At 50.5% G+C, this 20340-nt stretch overlaps 8 protein-coding genes across 8 annotated transcripts; 7 read left to right on the plus strand and 1 right to left on the minus strand.

The window, feature by feature from the left end:
- Positions 1-1267: 1267 nt before the first annotated feature.
- Positions 1268-1678, plus strand: ALTATR162_LOCUS5081 (uncharacterized protein; the record flags this gene model as incomplete). The annotated part of the gene is made up of 1 exon (XM_043312698.1): positions 1268-1678. One exon carries the CDS (start codon positions 1268-1270, stop codon positions 1676-1678), a length of 411 nt encoding a protein of 136 aa, XP_043168633.1.
- A 1628-nt stretch (positions 1679-3306) lies between these two features.
- ALTATR162_LOCUS5082 (uncharacterized protein) lies at positions 3307-5736 on the plus strand (the record flags this gene model as incomplete). Its single annotated transcript, XM_043312699.1, has 3 exons — positions 3307-5133; positions 5181-5427; positions 5492-5736. 3 exons carry the CDS (start codon positions 3307-3309, stop codon positions 5734-5736), a joined length of 2319 nt encoding a protein of 772 aa, XP_043168634.1.
- Positions 5737-6092: 356 nt separating this feature from the next.
- Positions 6093-6932, minus strand: ALTATR162_LOCUS5083 (uncharacterized protein; the record flags this gene model as incomplete). The annotated part of the gene is made up of 1 exon (XM_043312700.1): positions 6093-6932. One exon carries the CDS (start codon positions 6930-6932, stop codon positions 6093-6095), a length of 840 nt encoding a protein of 279 aa, XP_043168635.1.
- An 837-nt stretch (positions 6933-7769) lies between these two features.
- Positions 7770-8527, plus strand: ALTATR162_LOCUS5084 (uncharacterized protein; the record flags this gene model as incomplete). Its single annotated transcript, XM_043312701.1, has 2 exons — positions 7770-7851; positions 7902-8527. 2 exons carry the CDS (start codon positions 7770-7772, stop codon positions 8525-8527), a joined length of 708 nt encoding a protein of 235 aa, XP_043168636.1.
- Positions 8528-9230: 703 nt separating this feature from the next.
- Positions 9231-10508, plus strand: ALTATR162_LOCUS5085 (uncharacterized protein; the record flags this gene model as incomplete). The annotated part of the gene is made up of 1 exon (XM_043312702.1): positions 9231-10508. One exon carries the CDS (start codon positions 9231-9233, stop codon positions 10506-10508), a length of 1278 nt encoding a protein of 425 aa, XP_043168637.1.
- Positions 10509-11655: 1147 nt separating this feature from the next.
- On the plus strand, positions 11656-14445 carry ALTATR162_LOCUS5086 (uncharacterized protein; the record flags this gene model as incomplete). The annotated part of the gene is made up of 6 exons (XM_043312703.1): positions 11656-11910; positions 11964-12352; positions 12409-12836; positions 13692-13779; positions 13835-14059; positions 14103-14445. 6 exons carry the CDS (start codon positions 11656-11658, stop codon positions 14443-14445), a joined length of 1728 nt encoding a protein of 575 aa, XP_043168638.1.
- Positions 14446-15587: 1142 nt separating this feature from the next.
- ALTATR162_LOCUS5087 (uncharacterized protein) lies at positions 15588-16001 on the plus strand (the record flags this gene model as incomplete). Its single annotated transcript, XM_043312704.1, has 1 exon — positions 15588-16001. The coding sequence occupies one exon, from the start codon at positions 15588-15590 to the stop codon at positions 15999-16001; it is 414 nt and encodes a 137-aa protein (XP_043168639.1).
- A 3169-nt stretch (positions 16002-19170) lies between these two features.
- Positions 19171-20289, plus strand: ALTATR162_LOCUS5088 (uncharacterized protein; the record flags this gene model as incomplete). Its single annotated transcript, XM_043312705.1, has 1 exon — positions 19171-20289. The coding sequence occupies one exon, from the start codon at positions 19171-19173 to the stop codon at positions 20287-20289; it is 1119 nt and encodes a 372-aa protein (XP_043168640.1).
- Between the last annotated feature and the right edge of the window lie 51 nt (positions 20290-20340).

Raw genomic sequence — 20340 nt, forward strand, 5'->3', positions numbered from 1 at the left:
GATATCCATGGTTGTATATCCAGCTTTTTTGGCGCTTCTGTAAGCGCAGAGGCTTGCAAAAGCGCGACAATCGACTCCAATTAATGCCGTCAAAGTTGTCGAGGAAACGCTCATCAAACGAGCTATCGACCTCGCGATTATCGTTGGCGGCGCTAGCTACCGTAGCAGCGTTGGAACCCTCGATAGGCGGTACAATAGCCTCGTTAGGCACGGCGTTAAGCAGCAACTGGCTCTCGAAAGGGTGCTGTTCGGTGGCCTGGGACGCTGCGTCGGCCAGGGCTTTGCGCGGTGATTGCCGCTGAGGTAGCTTAGGTGCTGATATTATCGACGAGCTTTGCTGAGTATCAGCTAGCTCTAACGGCTGCGTATTAGTGCCTGTACCGCGGGTGACGCGCACGCGTTTGGCGGGCTGTTCAGCAAGTCCTGCGCTACGTTTAGTACCTTTAGCGGCTCGTTAAACAGGCATAGAAGGCAGCAAAAAACAATAATAACTACAATAGCTCAAAAAGACTGTGATAATACACGCTGATATAGCAATAGGTGCAGAAGTAGGTAGTAAGTGTTAACGCTACGTGTTGGGGCGCGTAAGCTGACTACGTACCGTACCGTAAGCATAGGCCCACCTACTGCAACACCAAAAATCCTATCGCAGTTTTATTTTCCTGCAACAACAAAGACCTCATAAGGTTACCCAAGTTATTCAAGTTTACCAAGCAAGTTTGCTAGTTAAACTTGACTTGCTTGATGTTTTTATGTAGATGAACTTGACTTGCTTAACTTGGTGCCAAGCCAAGTTAAGCAAGCAAGGCTTGCAAGTTACTTGCTTGTTGCGAACTCTGTGGGTGCTGAACCATGTACACGCGACATCTTCACGATATGGAACTGGAACGTTATCTGCTAGTCACAGTGCATCAGTCTTTGCATCCACCGTACTTTCAGCATCTTAGAACACAGTCAAACCATCATTTCCCATCTTCTTCACAAATCTATATGGCATGAAGGCCTTTGCTCACCTTATCGCTGTCATTACGATGGCTATCGCAAATCCTTAGTTAGTGATTATTCCAAGGCCTTGCTAAATATTATACTTATGCATTTCTGAGCAGGTGGACGAAGAGCAACATCCCTGACGGTGTATCACACCGGAACTTGGCCCAATTCGCCAGCACAAAGTTCGTTGATATGGACAACACTCCGAGTTCCTACACAGCACTTCGTTAAACCGTCAAAGACTCCTCTCGTCTTCGTGAGCCACTACCGTGGCAGTATGGACACATTGGATCCTGTCCTCATGAACATAACCGCGCAAAACCGTGAGGCGATTCAGCTCGAAAACACCGGCATTGGCCATAGCAAAGGCACTATTCCGGATACCCTCGACGCTATGGCTGCAACAGTCACAGATCATCTCACTGCCATCCACGTGCCCAAGGCTGATATCCTTGGCTTCTCTCTGGGCGCCATGATCGCTCAGATGATCGCAACAGATTATCCTCAGGTGGTCAATAAGCTGATACTGGCTGGAGCACGATCCGGGTCCGGTCCAGATGATTCCCAGACGGCGCCCGATGCTGGCATGGGCCCGAGCGGTGAACCTGATCGTCAACCCACCGAGGACTATATGCTTTATATCCTCATCTATCCATCCAAGTCAAGTAGAGATAAAGGCAGTATCTAGTGGGCCCGTATTCATGAACGCCAGGTGGATGGTGAGGAGTGGGAGGACTTCCTCGTCAGTGCGGGCGTCGCAGCCCAGATCACGGCTATAACCACCTTCGCCAAGAATCCTAAACGTTATGCTTGACTCGCTAATACCACCGGGCCAATATATGTCACAAATGGAAAGACCGACATCCTAATGGAAACGGGCACCAGCTTTGTTCTTTAACAGCAGTTACCAGATGCGCGGCTACGCCTCGATCCCGATTCAGTCCATGGACATCTCTTCCAGTCTTCCATGGATTATGTGATGGAACTTCAGCATTTCTTGAATTGCTAAGCTTCGGGTGTATGAAGTGCTGCAAGGCGGTTCTTTGTGTAAGATGGTGAAGGACGTGTTTTGATACGAGTTTCGATTCGCAATCTTTTGTATCGTAAAGCTTGGCCTGCATCTCCAGTCTTGAATAATATAGCATCCTTTTGCTTGAGAGCTTCTCGTATTGCTCGGTCTTCGCGGCATAACTTGAATTCGCAAAAGCGTTCAACCCCGGTCCACTGAGTATAGCAGCTTAATGTGAGAAGCAACAAGCGGGTCAATCAAGGCGTTGCGAAGCCAAACTCGCGCAATGAAATGAAGGTCGCGATGCGAAAGATTTCAGAGCCTGGAGAGAGACCGACAGTTGGGTGGCGCGATATGGAGAGAAGTATTGTGTATATCTACATTGTTGGAACCGTGCGATGTTTGTCGAGCCATCCACCCCACCCCCTAACGGGCAGCACTTTTCGGGCAAGGCTGCCGCGACTAGCGCCCGCTTTGGTGCGAGTGAGTGCCACAGGAAGGCGCCATTGAGATAATCTTGGCTTATTGAGAAACAATATGTGACAAGAATTAACCCTGCCAACAGGAACATAGCTCAAGGAAAGTGGCAATACTCAGCGGCACAGGCAATGTCAGACATGTTGGTATTGTTGCCTACGGTAAGCAAGTGACTGTGCCACAATAACCGAAATCCTTTTCACCCCCGCCTTGATTGAGTATCACATCAATATGGCTAACACACATCCCCACGCCCCGTTACTTTTGATTTTCGAATTAAGGTCCTCCGCTCACAATTGATCTTATGCGACTGATGGCGGACCGAAGGTTGCTGAGACTTCACGGTACTACCTTAGGTTCTCAACGAACCCGCGGGATAATTCCCGCCCGACCACATCACTAAATATCATTGCCTCTTCCTGATTTCGCCCTTGCCAATCATACTTCAACATCCAGAGACGCTGCATAACGATAGCGCTTAACATGCACCCGCGCGCAACTCGTCATATGAGGATCCCAGGCAATGAAAAGCGGACGGACGCATTGGTGGAGCGAGACGTGGTGGGCTATCATTTGAGAAACACTACGCCACTGACGGTAGCTACGCGCACTCTACTCCGCCTATGACACGTAGATACAGCAGGTTTCAAGCAACTCTATTCACTTTAAAAGGCGCACCCACTGCTCGAGCATGTGTCTTTCGCCTATACTCCCTTTCCACATATTCTTGAAGGCTCTCTGGTTATGGTATCATACTTCAATTTGCTATCATACTTCGATTTGCTATCCTACTCTACTTTAAAATTTGATACAGCGCTTACTGCCGCACCATGTCTCTGCAATCCGATGAAACGAAAGATTTGTTGGACATTGTCGACAATCTCCGATCACATGGAATCAATCGATACATCGACCTGCCCGAGATTATCGTGTGTGGCGAACAGTCCTCCGGGAAGAGCTCAGTTCTTGAAGCAGTTTCAGGCATGAAGTTTCCGAGTAAAGACAACCTGTGTACTAGGTTCGCGACAGAGTTAATCCTTCGACGAGGTGCAGATGCACCCATCAAGATTGGTATCGTTCCCAGTTCACGGGAAAGGGATCGCTCAAAATGTGATCTGGAGAAGCTGCACAATTTCCACTACTCCGTCTCGCCAGAGGACCTGCAACTCGAGGCTGTGATTGAAGCCGCGAAAGATGCAATGGGTATATCTGAGGGGAGCGATAAAGTGTTCAGTTCTGACATCCTTCGCCTGGAGCTATCAGGGCCCGAAAAACCACATCTTACTCTTGTCGATCTGCCCGGACTGTTTCAAGCTGGTAGCCGTTCCCAGTCGGAAGAAGATAGCGAGACAGTCAAGTCACTCGTGCTCTCGTATATGAAGAACCCACGTAGCATCATACTCGCCGTCGTGTCCGCCAAGAACGGCTTCAACAACCAATCGATCACAAAGTATTCGCGTGAGATCGATCCAAAGGGGCACCGTACCCTTGGACTGATTACGAAGCCGGATACGCTAGACGAGGGATCTGATAGCGAACGGTTCTACCTTGAGTTGGCGCAGAACAAAGACGTTAAGTTCCGCCTAGGTTGGCACGTGCTTCGCAATAGGGATTTCAATTCCAAGGACACGACTACAGAGGAGCGCGACAAAGCTGAAGCTCTGTTCTTCGAAACCGGAATATGGAGGTCGCTTTCGACCGATCAGACCGGAGTCCACACTCTGAAGCCTAGACTCAGCAAGATTCTCAAAGACCACATTGTAGCACAGCTACCAGATGTGCTCGTGCAGATTAAGGACGGTATTCAAGAATGTACAGCGAGATTGGACACTCTGGGTGCATCCAGGGCGACGTCGCAAGAGCAGCGACGATACCTTCTACAAGTCAGCCAGTCATTCACCACGCTTGTCAGAGCTGCTGTCGATGGGCAATATTCGGATCCTTTCTTCGGTGACTCTTCCACCACTGAAGGCTACCAAAAGCGTCTACGAGCGGTTCTCCAGAACACACTGACAGAATTTGCGGCCGATATGCGCAAGAAGGGCCACACTTTTACTATCATGGACGAAGGCCCGACTAAGCTACCTCATCAAATATCTCGCGCGGATTACATCTCAAAGGTCACCAAGCTCCTAGAGCGAAGCAGAGGTCGAGAGTTGCCGGGAACATTCGATCCACTTATTGTTGGGCAGCTGTTTCATGAACAGCGAAAGCCTTGGATGGAACTTGTCGATCAATATCTAGAGATCGTTCTTCATGCTGTCCGCTTCCTTGCTCGCAAGGCTCTAGCGCACGTCTGTGATGAAACAAGTCTCGCTGGTATAACGAGGCAGTTTATTTACGTCCGGTTGGAAAGACTTACCGCCGAACTCCGTACGAAAGTAGCAGAGCTTCTGGAACCTCATAATACCGGCCATCCGATCACGTACAATCATTACCTCACGGACAACGTACAGAAAGCACAGAACAAACGGCGAGCACAAGAGCTCAAAAAATCATTGGAGGGGGTCCTTGGCGGAGACTTTACTGAGAGTGGCGTACGCTACATTTCAATCGACGTGAAAGTCCTGGTTGACGCACTCGTTTCCAAGACCGAGGCAGATATGCACAGCTACGCGAGCTCTACCGCCACAGATTTCATGCAGGCTTACTATAAGGTAAGGTCACTTGTCTTGCCTCTTGTGCAAGTCACTAACAGTTGTAGGTCGCACAGAAGAAGATTATTGATGACTTCAGCGTCCTCGCTGTCGAAGCGCGTCTTATTCAAGAACTTCCGTCTTTGTTTTCTCCAGCCGATGTCATCGACATCGACGAAACCACCGTCGCTGCTTTGGCATCAGAGAGCGAGGAGTCTTCAAGGGAGAGAACGCGCTGCAGTGAAAAGCTTAGGATCTTGGAAGATGGGCTCAAAGCTCTACAAAATGTTCGCGACGTCTCGCCACTCCAACGAGGTACGATATATCAAGAGGGGTTTGGTCGAATCCTACCGAGGGGATAGAGGCTCACGTCATCCAGATACTGATGAGCCCCTTTTGGAGAATGTCACAGATTGGGAATACAAGCATCAAACCCCTGAATCGGCAGAAACCTTAGCAGACCACAAAGAAGAGGTCCACCAAGTTGTGGAAGAGACTTCCGCTCACGATCAAGCCCCTACGCCTGACGATCAATGGGGTTTACCAGTCCCAGTTTCTATAACGAAAAACAAGAAAAAGGGGTCGAAAAAGACCCCCTGGCCAACTGAGATGCCATTTGAGTAGAGAACGCCCTACGAGACATGTTGCTTACCACTGGGAAGAAGAAAGCTTGTTGAAGTAAATCTAATTCTTCGACAGTCGTTCCTGAGCGACACCATGAGTCGGCAAAAAATACAAGCCTGCTAGGCAATTTGGTCCACGTTGTGATACTACTCTTAACAAACATAGCACTCTAGCTTCCAAAAACCACTGATGGCCCTTAGCCCTCACGGCGTTAGTTAGGCCCCGGTAAAGCGTTCGCCTTGATCCACCAAGTGTAGCTACTCTGCGTAAGCCACAAGCGGGTCAACGAAGCTATGACGCAAATTCGAACTCGGGCGCCGAGCGCACCAGCAACAACCCCAGTTTTAGTGACACCTTCACATCTTCATTCCCGCAACCTTCCCCTTCTCCGGTTCACCCTCTTCGTTCTCATATAGCGGGTTGACCTGCACTTCCCTCAACCACAGCCTGAATGACTTATCCAGCGTCTTCCTGTTCATAATCGCACAATCCTTGATCTCCTGTGCACTCAAATACGACACCGCTTCCGCATCACCCCCCGCGATGCCAATCGCCCGTTGCAGTAGTATGCAGTTCTTCTGGGTGTATATCGACCGATACACCGCTTCTTCAATGCTAGCTCCAAACGTTGTAAACCCGTGCTTATGCTGAAGTACTACAGGGTTCTCAGGTGTGAACCGCGAAGCCAAAGCTGCACCAAGCATAGCGCTCTTAATTAGCAAGTCGTGCTCCGATGGTGCTCGCGCCGTTCCGTATAGACTGTCCATCGTAAACACAGATGCGCCACCCTGCCCGAGGAAGCCAGCCATATGGAACACCGGTCGCACGGGATGCGGCTCTTGCGCACCATGTCCTACGGTGAATGGAATGACGTCCTCCGAATGGGAGTGGACGACGCAGTTCACCTTAGGGAACCTTCGCATTATCTCGCCGTGGATGTAGCGCTCGCTGTAGCCTTGTGGTGCATCAGCATCGACAGGCGTGGAGTCCTTTACCCAGTAAGATATGAAGTCGCTCATATTCTTGACTAGCGCTGGTGCGCCAGGGTCGTACGCGGCGATGATATATTGCTCCTTGTTCAGCGGGTGTCGCACAGATATGTGGCCGAATGCGTCGACGAGGCCATGATGGTGTAGGATGTGGTTTGCGCGGATGAGCAGGCGCAGTTGCTGGTGGAGCGGAGGTGGTATCGACATCTTTGGTTGCCGTGGTTTGCGATGCTTGAGATGCGTTTCTGACGCGGTCGCGAATTCGGGTGATCTTGGTGATGGGGGTCCTGTTTTGAGCGATTCGGCCTTGAGCGATTCAACCCTTGCCTCTTCAATGATCGACAGCTCTCGTTCTTTTGATGGTCTCAGGTATCCTTGCAGTTGTGTTGGTATGGGTGGATGGGATGCCAGGGCACGTGGATGAGAGCCTTCGGCTTCACTTTGATTCTGTTCGGCGGCGCAACGATTGCAAAGTACCATCTGTGTATTCAGCACTCATGTGTGTGCATTTTACTGCGTCCAGAGGACAGATGCCTTCACTTATGAAGCTTGAGAGCGATGTTTCAAGGCGCCGGTGGAAATAGTCGCCCTTGAAACCGCGGATGCCTTGGAGCGCCTAGCTCCTTTCCCTAGCTCTCGACTCTGTGTCGCAAACTTGACGAAGTGGCCTCTGTGTATTGTGCAGTGGTCGAGCTGCGGCAGGCGACCGGTACTTTGCGCCTGTCGTGCACAAGAAAACTTGTGTATCGTGGCATGCTGCTTGATGTGGCCGCCGAGGTGTTACGGATGGAGCCGGGCGATTGGACGTTGGTGAGGGGATCCGACGTTTTAGTGCCGTTAGACTTCCCGCCCGCGACATCCTTCCGATCCCTTACCCACCCCACATCGCGCTGACGCTACGACTCGCAGCCTTCAAGCTTGCGACTTGGAGCGGATACTGCAAACTTTCAGGGACAAGCCTTCAGGAACGCGACGTCTTCGCTCTCTCATCAGGCTTCGGTCAAGCGATAGTATCCTGCTTCCCGCCTCATAACCTCAATCAAAATGGTGGCTCAATACATACTGGCCGGCATTGCAGCTGCGGGACTGGCGTTTTGGTACGACTTCAAAAGCTGGCAAAGACTCGGTTCGCGATTCTCCATATATTCATGAGCTGCGATTGCTGAAATGTCGCAGGAACGGGCGGCACACCTCCAACATTAGAAGGCTACATTAAGATCCGGCGATGGGGACTCTATTTGCTTTATACGCGTCAGAACCTCTTGGATGCAACACCAATTCCCGACTCGGGTACTTCCTACATCAAACCTCAGAAGGTTCCTGATCGCGTCGGACGTAGACCTGGACTTACGCGTTGGACATTACCACAACGCCAATTACCCGAAAGGATAACGCCTGGCGCCTCCACCACCCTTCACAATCTGATGCATGAGTTCGCGAACACAGCGGCATACTCAAAGTACATCGAGACACGCCCTAGCAAAACGGAGGGGGGTACTGGCCCTGCCATATACGTAAAACCAGACATCAAGACCATCAACCCTGTCGCGCACAAGATCTTCTATGAAGTTGCGCATGTGCACCCGGCGGAGAACTCACTTCATGTATATGTGAGCCCGCAAGACGCGAAGCTGGTGATGAAGAGGGGTTGGGGACAACGCTTCCCGGTGACTTGGTTGGCACCGCCAAGCTGGATCATGGTGTATGCGCCGAGGAATGAAGAGGAAGTTGAGATTGTCAGGGAGATTGTCCGCGCTGCAGTATGCCACGCCGTCGGAATCAATGTGGGAGCTGGAACATGATCGAACAGAAGTGAGCAAGGCACGTGGTGCCGCCCAATGTCATAGTCTTACGCATGATGAGATAGTCAGGAAAGAAGCTAGTTGCCTTGGATAGACACGATATACAGCCCAAAGCCTCGCTGCAAGTGACCTTCATTTTTTCAATCTTCATCAATGCCCGAGTCTTCTGTCAAAGATGAAGTCTTCACTCCTCATCCCCATGTTCCATGCGATTGTCATTGCTGCACTTCTGTCATCCTCTGATAGAAGCACGAACATATTATATGAACGCTAAAAACTAGATGTCCTCATAGTGCTGATAGTGCATCCGTTCAGCCCGAGCCACCATGATACCTCAAACTTTCCCTGCATTATCACGTCATAGCCGTCTGCGCCTGTTCTTAGGGTACGCACGAAGCGAGCGGAGGTCGTGTTGCGCTGTATACCTAAGCACGGGATTGGGGAAGCGGAGAACCGACATCAGGCGCTAATGATGATGGCGCCCGCCGCTTCCGCTACCTCTGCATCTCCCCCACTCTTTTGCACTAGCATACACATGTCCGGCGGGGTGAATGACCTGCATTATGGCTTCGGGCTGGCACTTTACATCAAAACTGCTCACGCCGCGACCCAAGGTCATTCGAAATGCAGACCTTCGAGAACGTCCTGTCACTTTCGTTGCAACACCACACCACTCTCGTATTGAAAATCACAACTTGCCAATATGGGTAGCGTCGACAAAAACCTGAAGGCGATCATAATCGGCGCCGGTATGTACTCAACTCCTCGTCCCAAGAGACGCTCATTAACATACAAAGGCCCTGCCGGGTGCGCGCTCGCTCACGGTCTCAAGAAAGCTGGCATCTCGTTCAACATATACGATAAAGGTGACGATGTCTACAGAAATCGTCACTGGGCTTTCACGTTGGGTTGGGCACGACCGTACCTTTTCGATCTCATTCCAGAAGAACTCAGCGCGCAGATCAACTCATGTCAAGTAGACCCGTACACCGACTGCGCGGCAATCGGCGAAGATCGGATCGTCATCTACAACGGCCAAACGCGAGAAGAAGCGTTTGCTTTCCCAATCCCGAAAGCACGGGAGATCAACATCCGAAGACTGCGCATGCTGTTAGCGGAGCGACTGGATGTCAGATATAGCAAGAGCTTCTCGCACTACGAGAATATCGAGAACGGCCAGGTGAAGATTCATTTCGAGGACGGCTCAACCGATGAAGGCGACATTCTCATCGGTCTCGATGGGGCCATGTCGAAGGTCCGCCGCTGCCTTTTACCTCGAGAGGGCAGCATGGACACGCTTCCGTTTGCCTTGATGAACTTCAACGCCTCGTATACCGCCGAGCAAGCACAGTTCATCAAAGATCGCCTCCATCCACTGGTAGACATTGCAATCCACCCTGCAGGTCATTACATCCGCGCGAACGTGCTCGACATGCCGGATGAGAAGGACGCAAGTACCTGGACATTCCAGATACTCTCAACGTGGCCGCTGAAGTATGTCGAAGACCACGATAACGAAACGGATCGACTGGAGCGCCTCAAAGCGCACGTCAAGAGAGACGGGTGGGCAGAGCCATACAAAAGCGCCATCGAATGGATACCGGAGGGCACACCAGTATTGCGCGACCAACTGAAGATATGGAAGACGGTTCCTTGGGACAACCAAGACGGACGAGTGACGCTGTGCGGCGATGCTGCGCACGCTATGACCTTTCATCGTGGGCAAGGCGCCAACAATGCCTTCTACTCCGCGCATTGCCTCGTCGAAGCGCTGAAAAGCGTACAGAGCGGGAGCGCAACTCTCAAAGATGCGGTCACGGCTTACGATGAGAGCATTTGGAAACGCGGCGCAAACGAAGTTCAGATCTCGAAGGCGCAAACGTTCTTCACCCACGATGGGTTGGACAACTTTATCAATAGCCCCGTCATGCAGTTAGGGACGAAACCAAGTCATGCTGCGAAGACAGAGGGGTATCAGTAGCTTGCTAGCCAAAGTAATGCGCGCCCGAGCAATATGGTTGGTATTTGATTCTTGTCCAGCCCACATCATTCTGTTAGTAGTAGATTGCTAGTAGAGTAGTATAGCAAGAGTTCTAATTACTGTTGTTGACGGCGCTGTACAGTCGCGTGCAGCCGTGGTTTTAGTGATGTCTTGGCAAAAGCGGGCAGCTCGCTTGTGGAGTACTTTATATGCTGTTGCGAACAGATAGGGGAGGATTAGAGGAGAACTAGGGACGTTGTTGACAGAACGGCAACAGCATAGTTAGGCACACGCTTTTTAGCGTTGAGAACTAATGTGCCAGGAGGACGAGAGCGGTAAAATAGATGCGCATCGCACTTGTTTGTATCCAAGAACACCAAGGACAATTTGAGAGTCTGGATCAAAGTGTGCCTCGTTACACCGGGCGTCCCGTCACGCTTGGATTGACATTACCGGTAGCGTGCATCACAGACAGCGGAATAAGCCGTAAGTGTCGCTGGGAGTACCAGTTCCATTTGCATGTATTTGCGATCGCCTCTGACAACAAAGAATCGCGTCGCACGCTCGCCAGCACCGCAAAACTGTCGGAGCGACATCGAAAGTTAAGTGAGTGACGAACATAATAGGACGGTTGCGATAAATCTGGAATGCTTGATGTTGATAAGTTCTGAACATATGCGGCTGAAGCGGCTAGTCCTGGTGAGGCTGCGAAAATCTAGATCCGCCACGCGGAGATGACGATATGCACTTGAGACCACTATCCTGGCAAATTTGCCCAAATCTCAGTCTAGATAGCGTTCTGTAGGTCAACTATCGCAAGATTCCGTATCGGAACAGCTTCCCCAATCGCGTCTATTACAAAGGGATGGAGTGGCATCATGTCAGGCCATTGATATTCGAGTCAGGGCTTGATCGCTGTGGAGATGGATCGTGGATCATTTCGCTCGCTTGTTGCCCACCTTGCGGAAAATCTTTCCCCCCACGGGCAATCAGCCTGCCCCTGCATGTATGGCGCTCGTGTCGGAGTCATGTCAACCCCTATGGAAAAGGACGTAGAGAAAATTTGACAGACTACATAGCTGTCTCCCCAGCATCATGATGAGTTTCGAATTGGGCCGTTTCCTACACTATATTTCTGCCGACAACCATGGCGCGAGAAGATCGATCTGGGGAGTTCACCGGTGTCTTGGGCTTCTTCATTTGTATCTGCACCCTGCTGGTACTGCTTCGATGTTACTGCAAGTTGGTCATCGTGAAGAACTTCGCGGCCGATGACTACTTTTCTGTCCTTACCCTAGTATCCTTCTTGGTCTTTTGTACCCTCGCGCTACTAGGTATTCAGAATGGAACCGGAAAGCGACGCTATCTTATTCCGGACGAAAAGTATCCCATGGGCATGAAGGTGTGCAGTACCATGTCAACAGCATATTCCACGAGGCTAACAACTTGGATCAGTGGTGGTGGGCTTGCGAACCTACATACGTTGCTACGAACATTTTTCTCAAATTCAGCATCGGCATCTTCCTGCTGCGTATCGCCGTTGAGAGAACTCACCGCACCATTCTTTGGATCGCCCTGATCGTCATCCAAGTCTACAGCGTGTACTTCTTCTTCCTCTTCACCTTCCAATGCTGGCCTGTCTCATTCTTCTGGGAACAGTTTCGCGGCGGCAAAGGCCACTGCATCCCCTCTAAGCTCGTTGTGAACTCATTCTACGGCTACTCTGCATTGTCCTGTGCCACGGACTGGACATTCAGTATCGTTCCAATCTTCATCGTGCACAAGTTGCAAATGAGTAAGAAAAAGAAGACTACTGTGGCTGTTGTACTCGCTTTCTGCGCTATGTAAGTTTATTTCGTCTTCAATGTGTTCCTTGCATTGTATGCTAACTCGACACCAGCGGCTCCACCGCAACAGTCATCCGCATCCCATTCATACACGGGCTCAACGACATACCGGACTTCCTCTACTCTACTATTGACGTTGCAATATGGTCCACCTGCGAAACTGGCATAGGCCTCGCCACCTCCGCCGCCGCCACTCTCCGCCCCTTGCTCCGCCAGGTCTTTGGCGACATGTCGACGCATGATAGCACCTCTCGCAAGCACTCGCGCATGTGGAATTCGGGACACCCGTCACGATCAGGGTACCGGGAACATGCAAGCCAGCGTGGCGAAAATGATATTCAGCTCAATAGTCATGATTCGAAACACCAGACGGTCCATGTCGTAGGTGGAGATGGTTCGAGCCTGAGCGGGAGTACGATGGAGTTGAACCATGATTGGGAGCAGGACAAAGACAGTGGGCTGGCTGATGCAGGTGAAGCGGGTCACAAGGGGATTATGAAGACGGTGAAGATCACGCAAATGTAGAACGAGGTTGACGTGTGACAGAAAGATGTTACGTGCCCGAGGGGTACCGTGGGTGTTTGATCCCCGTCCAGCCCGCATCATTCTGTGTGGAAACCGACTACTCCTCATATTGCTTCTTCCATTGTCGAGCTGACTCGGTGACGCACAGGGCGGGCACTAGTCGCGGCAGCCTTACCCGAACAGTGCTGATCATCGGCGGCTCCGCGAACATAGTACAGCAACCAAAATCTAGATCTCCTAAATCCTCGTGGTCAATATCACAGCACCCTCACAAAAATGCATAGCCTTTCCTATTGCGATATTCCGCTCACCACATCAGTACGCCTTTGCGGTATGGCCTCATTGGCCCGTTTGTGGCTTCTCCTGTTAGATCGCGACGAGCACCTCCACAACAGCAAAACCACCATGAGTTCCATAAATGCTGTTGTGATCCCAACAAACATACAGCATTGCGCACTCTCTTGTCCATTACGCCGGACACTGTCCGGGAGCCCTACCTTTCGCCGACTTGTCACTCGTTCCGTCACGCAATCAACACCATCTTATGAAAAACTCTCAATGCATAATTCGTCATCATGCGGTCCCTTCTCGCTACAGTACGCGCGACCCTACCGATCGTCAATGCTGCTGTAAGCAGTCCACCCCTTAGCAAATCAGGCCGCTGCGGAAGCAACTTTGGCCTTACATGTACCGGCTCATCTTTTGGTGACTGCCGCTCGTAATACAACTACTGCGGGAAGACATCTGCTCACTGCAACTCTGGTTGCCAGCCTGGCTTGGAAATTGCAGCTCTTCGTCTCTTTCTCTTGAGGTGCCCGCAAAGGTGTCGAAGGATGGATCTTGCCGGGTAAAGACAGGATTCACTTGCTTGAAGTCGTCTTCGGCAACTATTGCCCGAAGTAAGTCAAGATTTGGTATCACTATGATAGCCCGCTGACCAAGAGATGCTTACAGACACGGATACTGTGGCACTAGATTCAATCCTACTTTCGGTTCCTGCTCGAGCTCAGCTGCTACCTGTTCTGTCTCTGCAACGCGTTCAGTCTTAACTTCATCTCGCGCTACTCCCATTGCTGCCTCGACCGCCACAAATACTGCCATCAGGAACATCTACACCAATGCGCGATGCGGTAATGCTTACGAAGCTTCACCTCTCGACATGACTTGTGTTGGATCCAAGTGAGGCAGTTGCTGCAGCCAATACTCATACTGGTAAGTTCAGCCCATGCCTGTTCCATCAGCTGCTTCTGAATACTAGTGCAGCACATCAGAAGCACCGATGCATACTGCGGTACTGGATTTCAGCTAGGCTTTGCCAACTGCGATTCTGCGTCCTCGTCCCCATCGTCCACTTCCGCGGAAGCTCCGATCACGTCATCAGGGGTGCGAGCGACTACAAACACATCCGAAATCCCTTCGGTCGCCTCATCATCAAGCAATGCGTTGTCTTCCGCTACAGCGTTCGAGACCACGAGCACATGGGCTACCTACCCTGCCTCGTCTTCTTTGCCCACGATTGCATCGATCGAAAGCTCTTCTCCAAGTGCATTCGCAACAAGCGCTGAACGTTTAGAATCGGAGAAGGGGACCTCGTCGTCGATGGGTGCTGTGGCAGAGTCAGCAGCTGTTGCGCAGATCGTCTCGGCGTCTAGCGAGCTTCCAGCAATGTCCATGAGCTTGCTCACAACAGAAGATATTGCTACCTTCACAGATGTTGACACTAGGTCTTCTAGCACGTCCGCTTACCCTTCCAACTCACAATCCGTACCTACCAAACTATCAAGTACAGCTGTATTGCCACACACTACATCAGATGTTACTTTGGCTGAAGCTGAGACTGTTTCTGCCGTCGCATCGGCTACCGTCTCGGGAACGCCTCTTGAGCTCGCAACCACACACACACCATCAAGAATCTGTTCAGCTGATACAACTGACCAACGATGTGATGATCGTGATGATGATGATGATGATGATGATAAGGATGACCGAACTACGTGTTGCATTGCGCTTTGTACTCCAGAAACCTAAGGCTGAAATCATCTTGTACTGGGGCTGAAGAAGATCAGCTGAATCAATACTGCAACCTAAGATACCAATAGCGGGGAAGGAGGAGCTGACACCTCCAGAGCTGTGAGATCTTGCTCAGCCGTACAGCCTTGCGTGAGATGGTCATAAATTTCAACTAAAGCTGAGCGATGAGTCTGCCTCATTTGTAGCTAGACTGAAAACAGCTGACGTGCCGGAGGCGGAAGCTGTAGTTGCGCATGTCAGCTGCAACCCCACTGCGACAAGTCTCCAGCCGTTCGAAAGAGTCAGATGGTGCGGGACAAGCCCCTCTCCCGGCGCCGCCGCTGCCTCGTCCTAACTGTCTTGCGTAACACACCATGAACAACAGCTTTAATCCCTAAGACAATGTTAGAAGCTGTTCTCTGCCGCCTACTGCAGCCAGTACGATTGGCCCATATTATTAGTGGGATCTAGATGCAGACCGAAATGGCGGTAGAGCAGACCTACATGGTTGTTTATGCAGCGGACGGGTGCGCGCTCTCTACTGTGAGAAGTCACATGGAATTTTTGATCCCTTAGGGTTTTGGTTCATGCTTTTCTCTGTTCTACCTAGTCTGAAACGCTGACTCTATAAGTAGAGGTCACACTGGACGCTCGGGACATAGAGCAATCCATCACTTGAAGAGCACATTTGTTCAACATGGCGTCCATTCAAGGCTTCCAAGGCAACGCGCTCATTCCCAACACCAAAGCCTACGATCGCGCGAACAACATATACGCTTCATCCTCATTCGGCAAAGAGCGTGACATGAACCCAGGAGAAATTTACCAACCCAGCAGCATCGAAGACATCCGCATGATCGTAAAATACGCCAACCAAGTCAACAAGCCGATCGTCATTAGGACCGGCGGCCACCAGTACAGCGGTGCTTCATCAACAAACCTGAATGGCATACAATTGGACCTCAAGCCGACGTTTCGCCGCCCCGGCGTCGATCAACAACTCGTAAACGAGAATGGGAAGGTTTATATGCAGTCCAGTGTTAGTTGGACCATGATGGAACTCTACGACTTCTTGACAGCAGACTTGGGAACAATCAAGTTTTTTGATTGAATTGATTGATTCTTGATGCAAAAGCTCAATCAATTCAAAATCAATTTACCCTTCGAGATTTTCCAATTAGGAACAATTAGAGGCTTAAAATTGATTGAAAAATTGATCTAATTGATCGTTATTGATCGCAGCATAGGAGGCGTAGGATGAGGCTAGCGGGGCCTACGCAAGATCGATATCGCGATAATTTTTTAGTGTTGAGTTCTTATTAGTCAGCACCTAGGTAACCTCGCAAAAGATCTGTTTCGAAACGCCCTAGCTTATGCAAACACGTTATCTAGTATCTTGTTATAGACGCCTCCTACGCCGCTAATCTACAGTATTTTACGCGCTACGCCTACCTATAATGCCCCAAAGCCTCCTAAACGCGCTGTTAATCGTGCTGCTGCACCTAATAAACGCGTTAGAGTTAGTCGCCAAAGCCCTCCATCGCAACCTCCATCGCAATTGCAGCCCGAGCTGCCTATTACAGCCTCGCCGGGCAGGGCCTTAACGATCGCCGCGAGCCAGGCCGCCGAGGAGACTCCACTCGAACTACAGCTCTTCGATCCGCTACTTAGAGACGCGATTCCTCCGCCAGCTAAGGGCTCAACTGCTGCTACCGAAGCTACAAGCGAGGCAGGCGATATTACCGGCGATACTACAGGCAATACTAGTGAGCTGGATGCCCGGTTTGCTGATACTTTTGACGGCCTTAACTGGGCTGATATACCTCAATATACGAAGCCCTTAAGGACCCTTAAGGGAAAGAAGAGCTGGGTATTCCAGCATGGCTATCGCGTCGCCAAACTCGGCAACCCTACAAGGACTTTCTGGATCTGCAGGTACTGCTATCGACACCAGAACAGAGATGGGATGCGCCCAATAGAGGTAACAACCTCAACAACAGCTGCGATAAGCCATATGGGTCAAGCTCGCGCAGGCCATCGCCTCGATCGTCAAGGCAGGCTCGCTAGTACTACGCTGCCTCGCGGCCAAACGTCTCTACGATTGTTGAGTAACAGCCGTGTAGCTGTATCTCAGGACATTGCAAACACGTTTGGGAGGATTTGATGTACAAGGCTTTCGATACGCTGCAGTCAGCTGGCTAGTCGACAACAATCACGCCCTCCGCGAGTTTGAAACACCAGCTTTCCGCGAGATGATCGCGTACGCTAACCCAGAGGCTGCAGAAGCCCTATGGGTAAGTCACCGCAGTATATCAGCCTTTGTTATGAGGCTCTATCGACACCTAGAACCCTTGGTTGTTGCAGATCTGTCGCAGGCTGCTAGCAAAATTCATATAAGCTTTGACGGCTGGACAACAAAGGGTGGTAAACGCGGGTTCTTTGGCGTTGTTGCTCATTATGCTGATACCTTTGGCAACCTTAGGGACCTACCTATTGCCCTGCCTCAACTTACAGGCGCTCATACAGGCGAGAGGATCGCTGAAGTTGTATACAAAACACTCCAACAGTTCCAAGTTGATAGCTCAAAAGTTGGATACTTTGTCCTCGACAACGCCTATGCAAACGATAGCGCTATCGCCAAACTCGCCGATATATACCAGTTCGACAGGCTCCATCGTCGACTCCGCTGCGCGCCTCATACGCTCAATCTCGTAGGCCAGGCGATTATGTTTGGAGTTAATACTCAATCGTTTAATAATAATACAGAGGAGCATCAGGCTGAGACAGAATACCTGCAAAACTGGCGGCGCGATGGTCCACTAGGTGTCTTACTTGATATAATTAACTATATCAAAACGCCTCAACAACACGATCTGTTTGCCTCGCTGCAGGCCTTAGTTAACAAGCAATCTTACACACAAACAGAAACGATATTAGAGCCTATTAAGCCTGTAGTTACACGGTGGAACAGCTATCACGACGCCTTTGAGCGTGCAGTACACCTATCCCAAACTTTTAACCTATATTCCAGTCACCATATCGAGCAGATCGCTCGCGACGACGCGTACGCTATATCAAAGGGCAACAAGCTACCAGAAGCGCCATCATGGATGCGATCAGATGGCCTATCGGCGGCAGATTGGGCGGTGGTAACTGAGTATATCGAGGCGTTGAGGCCGCTGAAGGAGGCCACCAAACGCCTTGAAGCTCGCGGCAAAACAGGTGGATTTGGAGCTCTATATGAGGTGATCCCAGTATACGAGTATATCCTTAGTACCTATGAGGCGATAATTACTACCTACGATAGCGTTGACTATAGCCCTAATAGCGCTCCTGAGGACCACCTGCCTATTAACCTAAGGGCGGCCTGGCGGAAACTAAACGATTACTACACTAAACTCGACGCCTCGCCTGCCTACTACGGCGCTGTTTCCTCCACCCGTACTACAAAAACTACTGCTTTAACAGCTGGCGCGATAAGCCTCACTGGCTTACCGCAAACGAGGATGCCCTACAACAGCTTTGGGCGCAATACAAGCCGCTATCGCTACCTACAAGAAGGCCTCTACCGCCACGATCAAACACTATAGACGATGCGATCGATGCGCTCGTTGATCGCGAGTATACAACCGAGCTGAACATATCAGAGGCGGATGAGCTTGACTGCTGGCGGCGATATGAGCCAGCGTGGACAAAGGCGCAGTTCGCACAGGAAGGCAGCCCTATACTATACTGGATTGGCCTACGCACGCGATATCCTCACCTATCGCAACTCGCGATAGATCTGCTCACAATACCAGCCAGTAGCTGCCAATGTGAGCGCCTCTTTAGCGAGCTTGGCGATCTATTAGAGCCTCGGAGGCGGAAGATTGGATCTCAACTACTAGCTGCGATACAATGTGTACGGAGTTGGAAGAGGGCAGGTTTTAAGCCTTCTAATAACGCAGAGGATACTCTAAATGAGTCTGAGTTAGCTGCGATCTACGATATATGCAATTGGGAGACAGATCTCTAACTATTTGTATACAAGATTACTCAAAGTTTCACATCAAGAACCATCAAAAAGTCAATCAATCATCAATTAACATGCCTAAAAACCTCTTCAATCAAGTCAATATTAATGTGAACTCGGAGTTTTTTCAATTAGAAACAATTACAGGCTCAAAATTGATTGAATTGATTGTTCCCATCTCTGCTTGACAGACAACGGTGTGTTCTTGCCGACCGGCCAATGTGCGACGGTATGTCTGGGTGGGCATGTACAGACTGGCGGCTATGGAATGCTTGCTCGTTCTTTCGGACTCCTTGGAGACTATATCGTCTCGCTTGACATTGTTGATGCCGAGGGCGATGCCTACACCATCACAAAGCAATCGCACCCAGACTTGTTTTACGGTTTCCTGGGCGGCAGTCCTGGTAACTTTGGAGTTATCACGCACTTTAAGGTCGAATTGCAGGAGGACGTCAAACACAAAGGCTCCAAGGGCCTGTGGATGGCTTTTCAATACAGCGAAGAGACCCTAAAGTACCTCCTCGACATCCTCATCGAAAAGTCCGAAGACGCCAACTTCCCGCGTGGCTACGACTTCGGCGTCAACGTGCTCAGCAGGAATATTAACCTCCTTGACGTCTTCCCTGGCTCCGAAGATGAATTGCGCGAAACACTGCCTGACTGGGTCATGCACAAGGTCACTACTCTTACCAACTTCAAACTCGCTCCTATTGTGGTGTATGTGCAATGGGTTAACCTGCCAGGTGAGCCTGTATTCGATCCGAGCTTGTTCGATCGTATCAGGGAAGCTCCTGGCTCGAGAATTATCGAGAAGAATAGCGGAGATGACTGGGGCATGTCTCAGATTATGAGGCTGTGGCTGTTCAATGGCGATCGCGAGTTTGGGCATCCGTATGTCAAGCGCACGAACACCACCAACTCGACCACTCTTTCTGAAGACGGCTTCTCCTCCTGGTTCACAAGCAGAGTAGAAGAACTTGTTGAAGACCGAAAGAATGGCCTGTATATTTCCTCGCAGCTGCAGGTTATGGGCGGCAAGAACTCGATGTGTACGAAGCATGCGGGGAATGGGACGGCGTATAGTTGGAGAGACACTACGCTGTGTGGTACTTGGGATGCATTTTATGATGAGAAAGTTACAACAAAGCAGAAGGCTGTTGACTGGCAGAAGGAGAACGATGATGGGGCGAAGGCGCACTTTGCTAAGCAAAAGCACGAGCGCCGGCTACTTTGGGGTTCATATGGCGATTGGAATATGAAGGACGAGAGCGTGTGGAGATGCTATTATGAAGAAGAGTCGTACAGGAAGTTACAGAAGATTAAGAAGCAGGTCGATCCGAAGGGGGTGTTTACAGCGAATCCGTTCTGCGTAGAGGCTGCCGAATAAGTTCATTGGCTGTGTGGAATGCAGAGTTCTTTTCTAAGATTCATATAAGTT

The sequence above is a fragment of the Alternaria atra genome (genome assembly GCF_907166805.1).
Source record: "Alternaria atra isolate CS162 genome assembly, contig: 25, whole genome shotgun sequence".
NCBI classification, from domain to species: domain Eukaryota; kingdom Fungi; phylum Ascomycota; class Dothideomycetes; order Pleosporales; family Pleosporaceae; genus Alternaria; species Alternaria atra.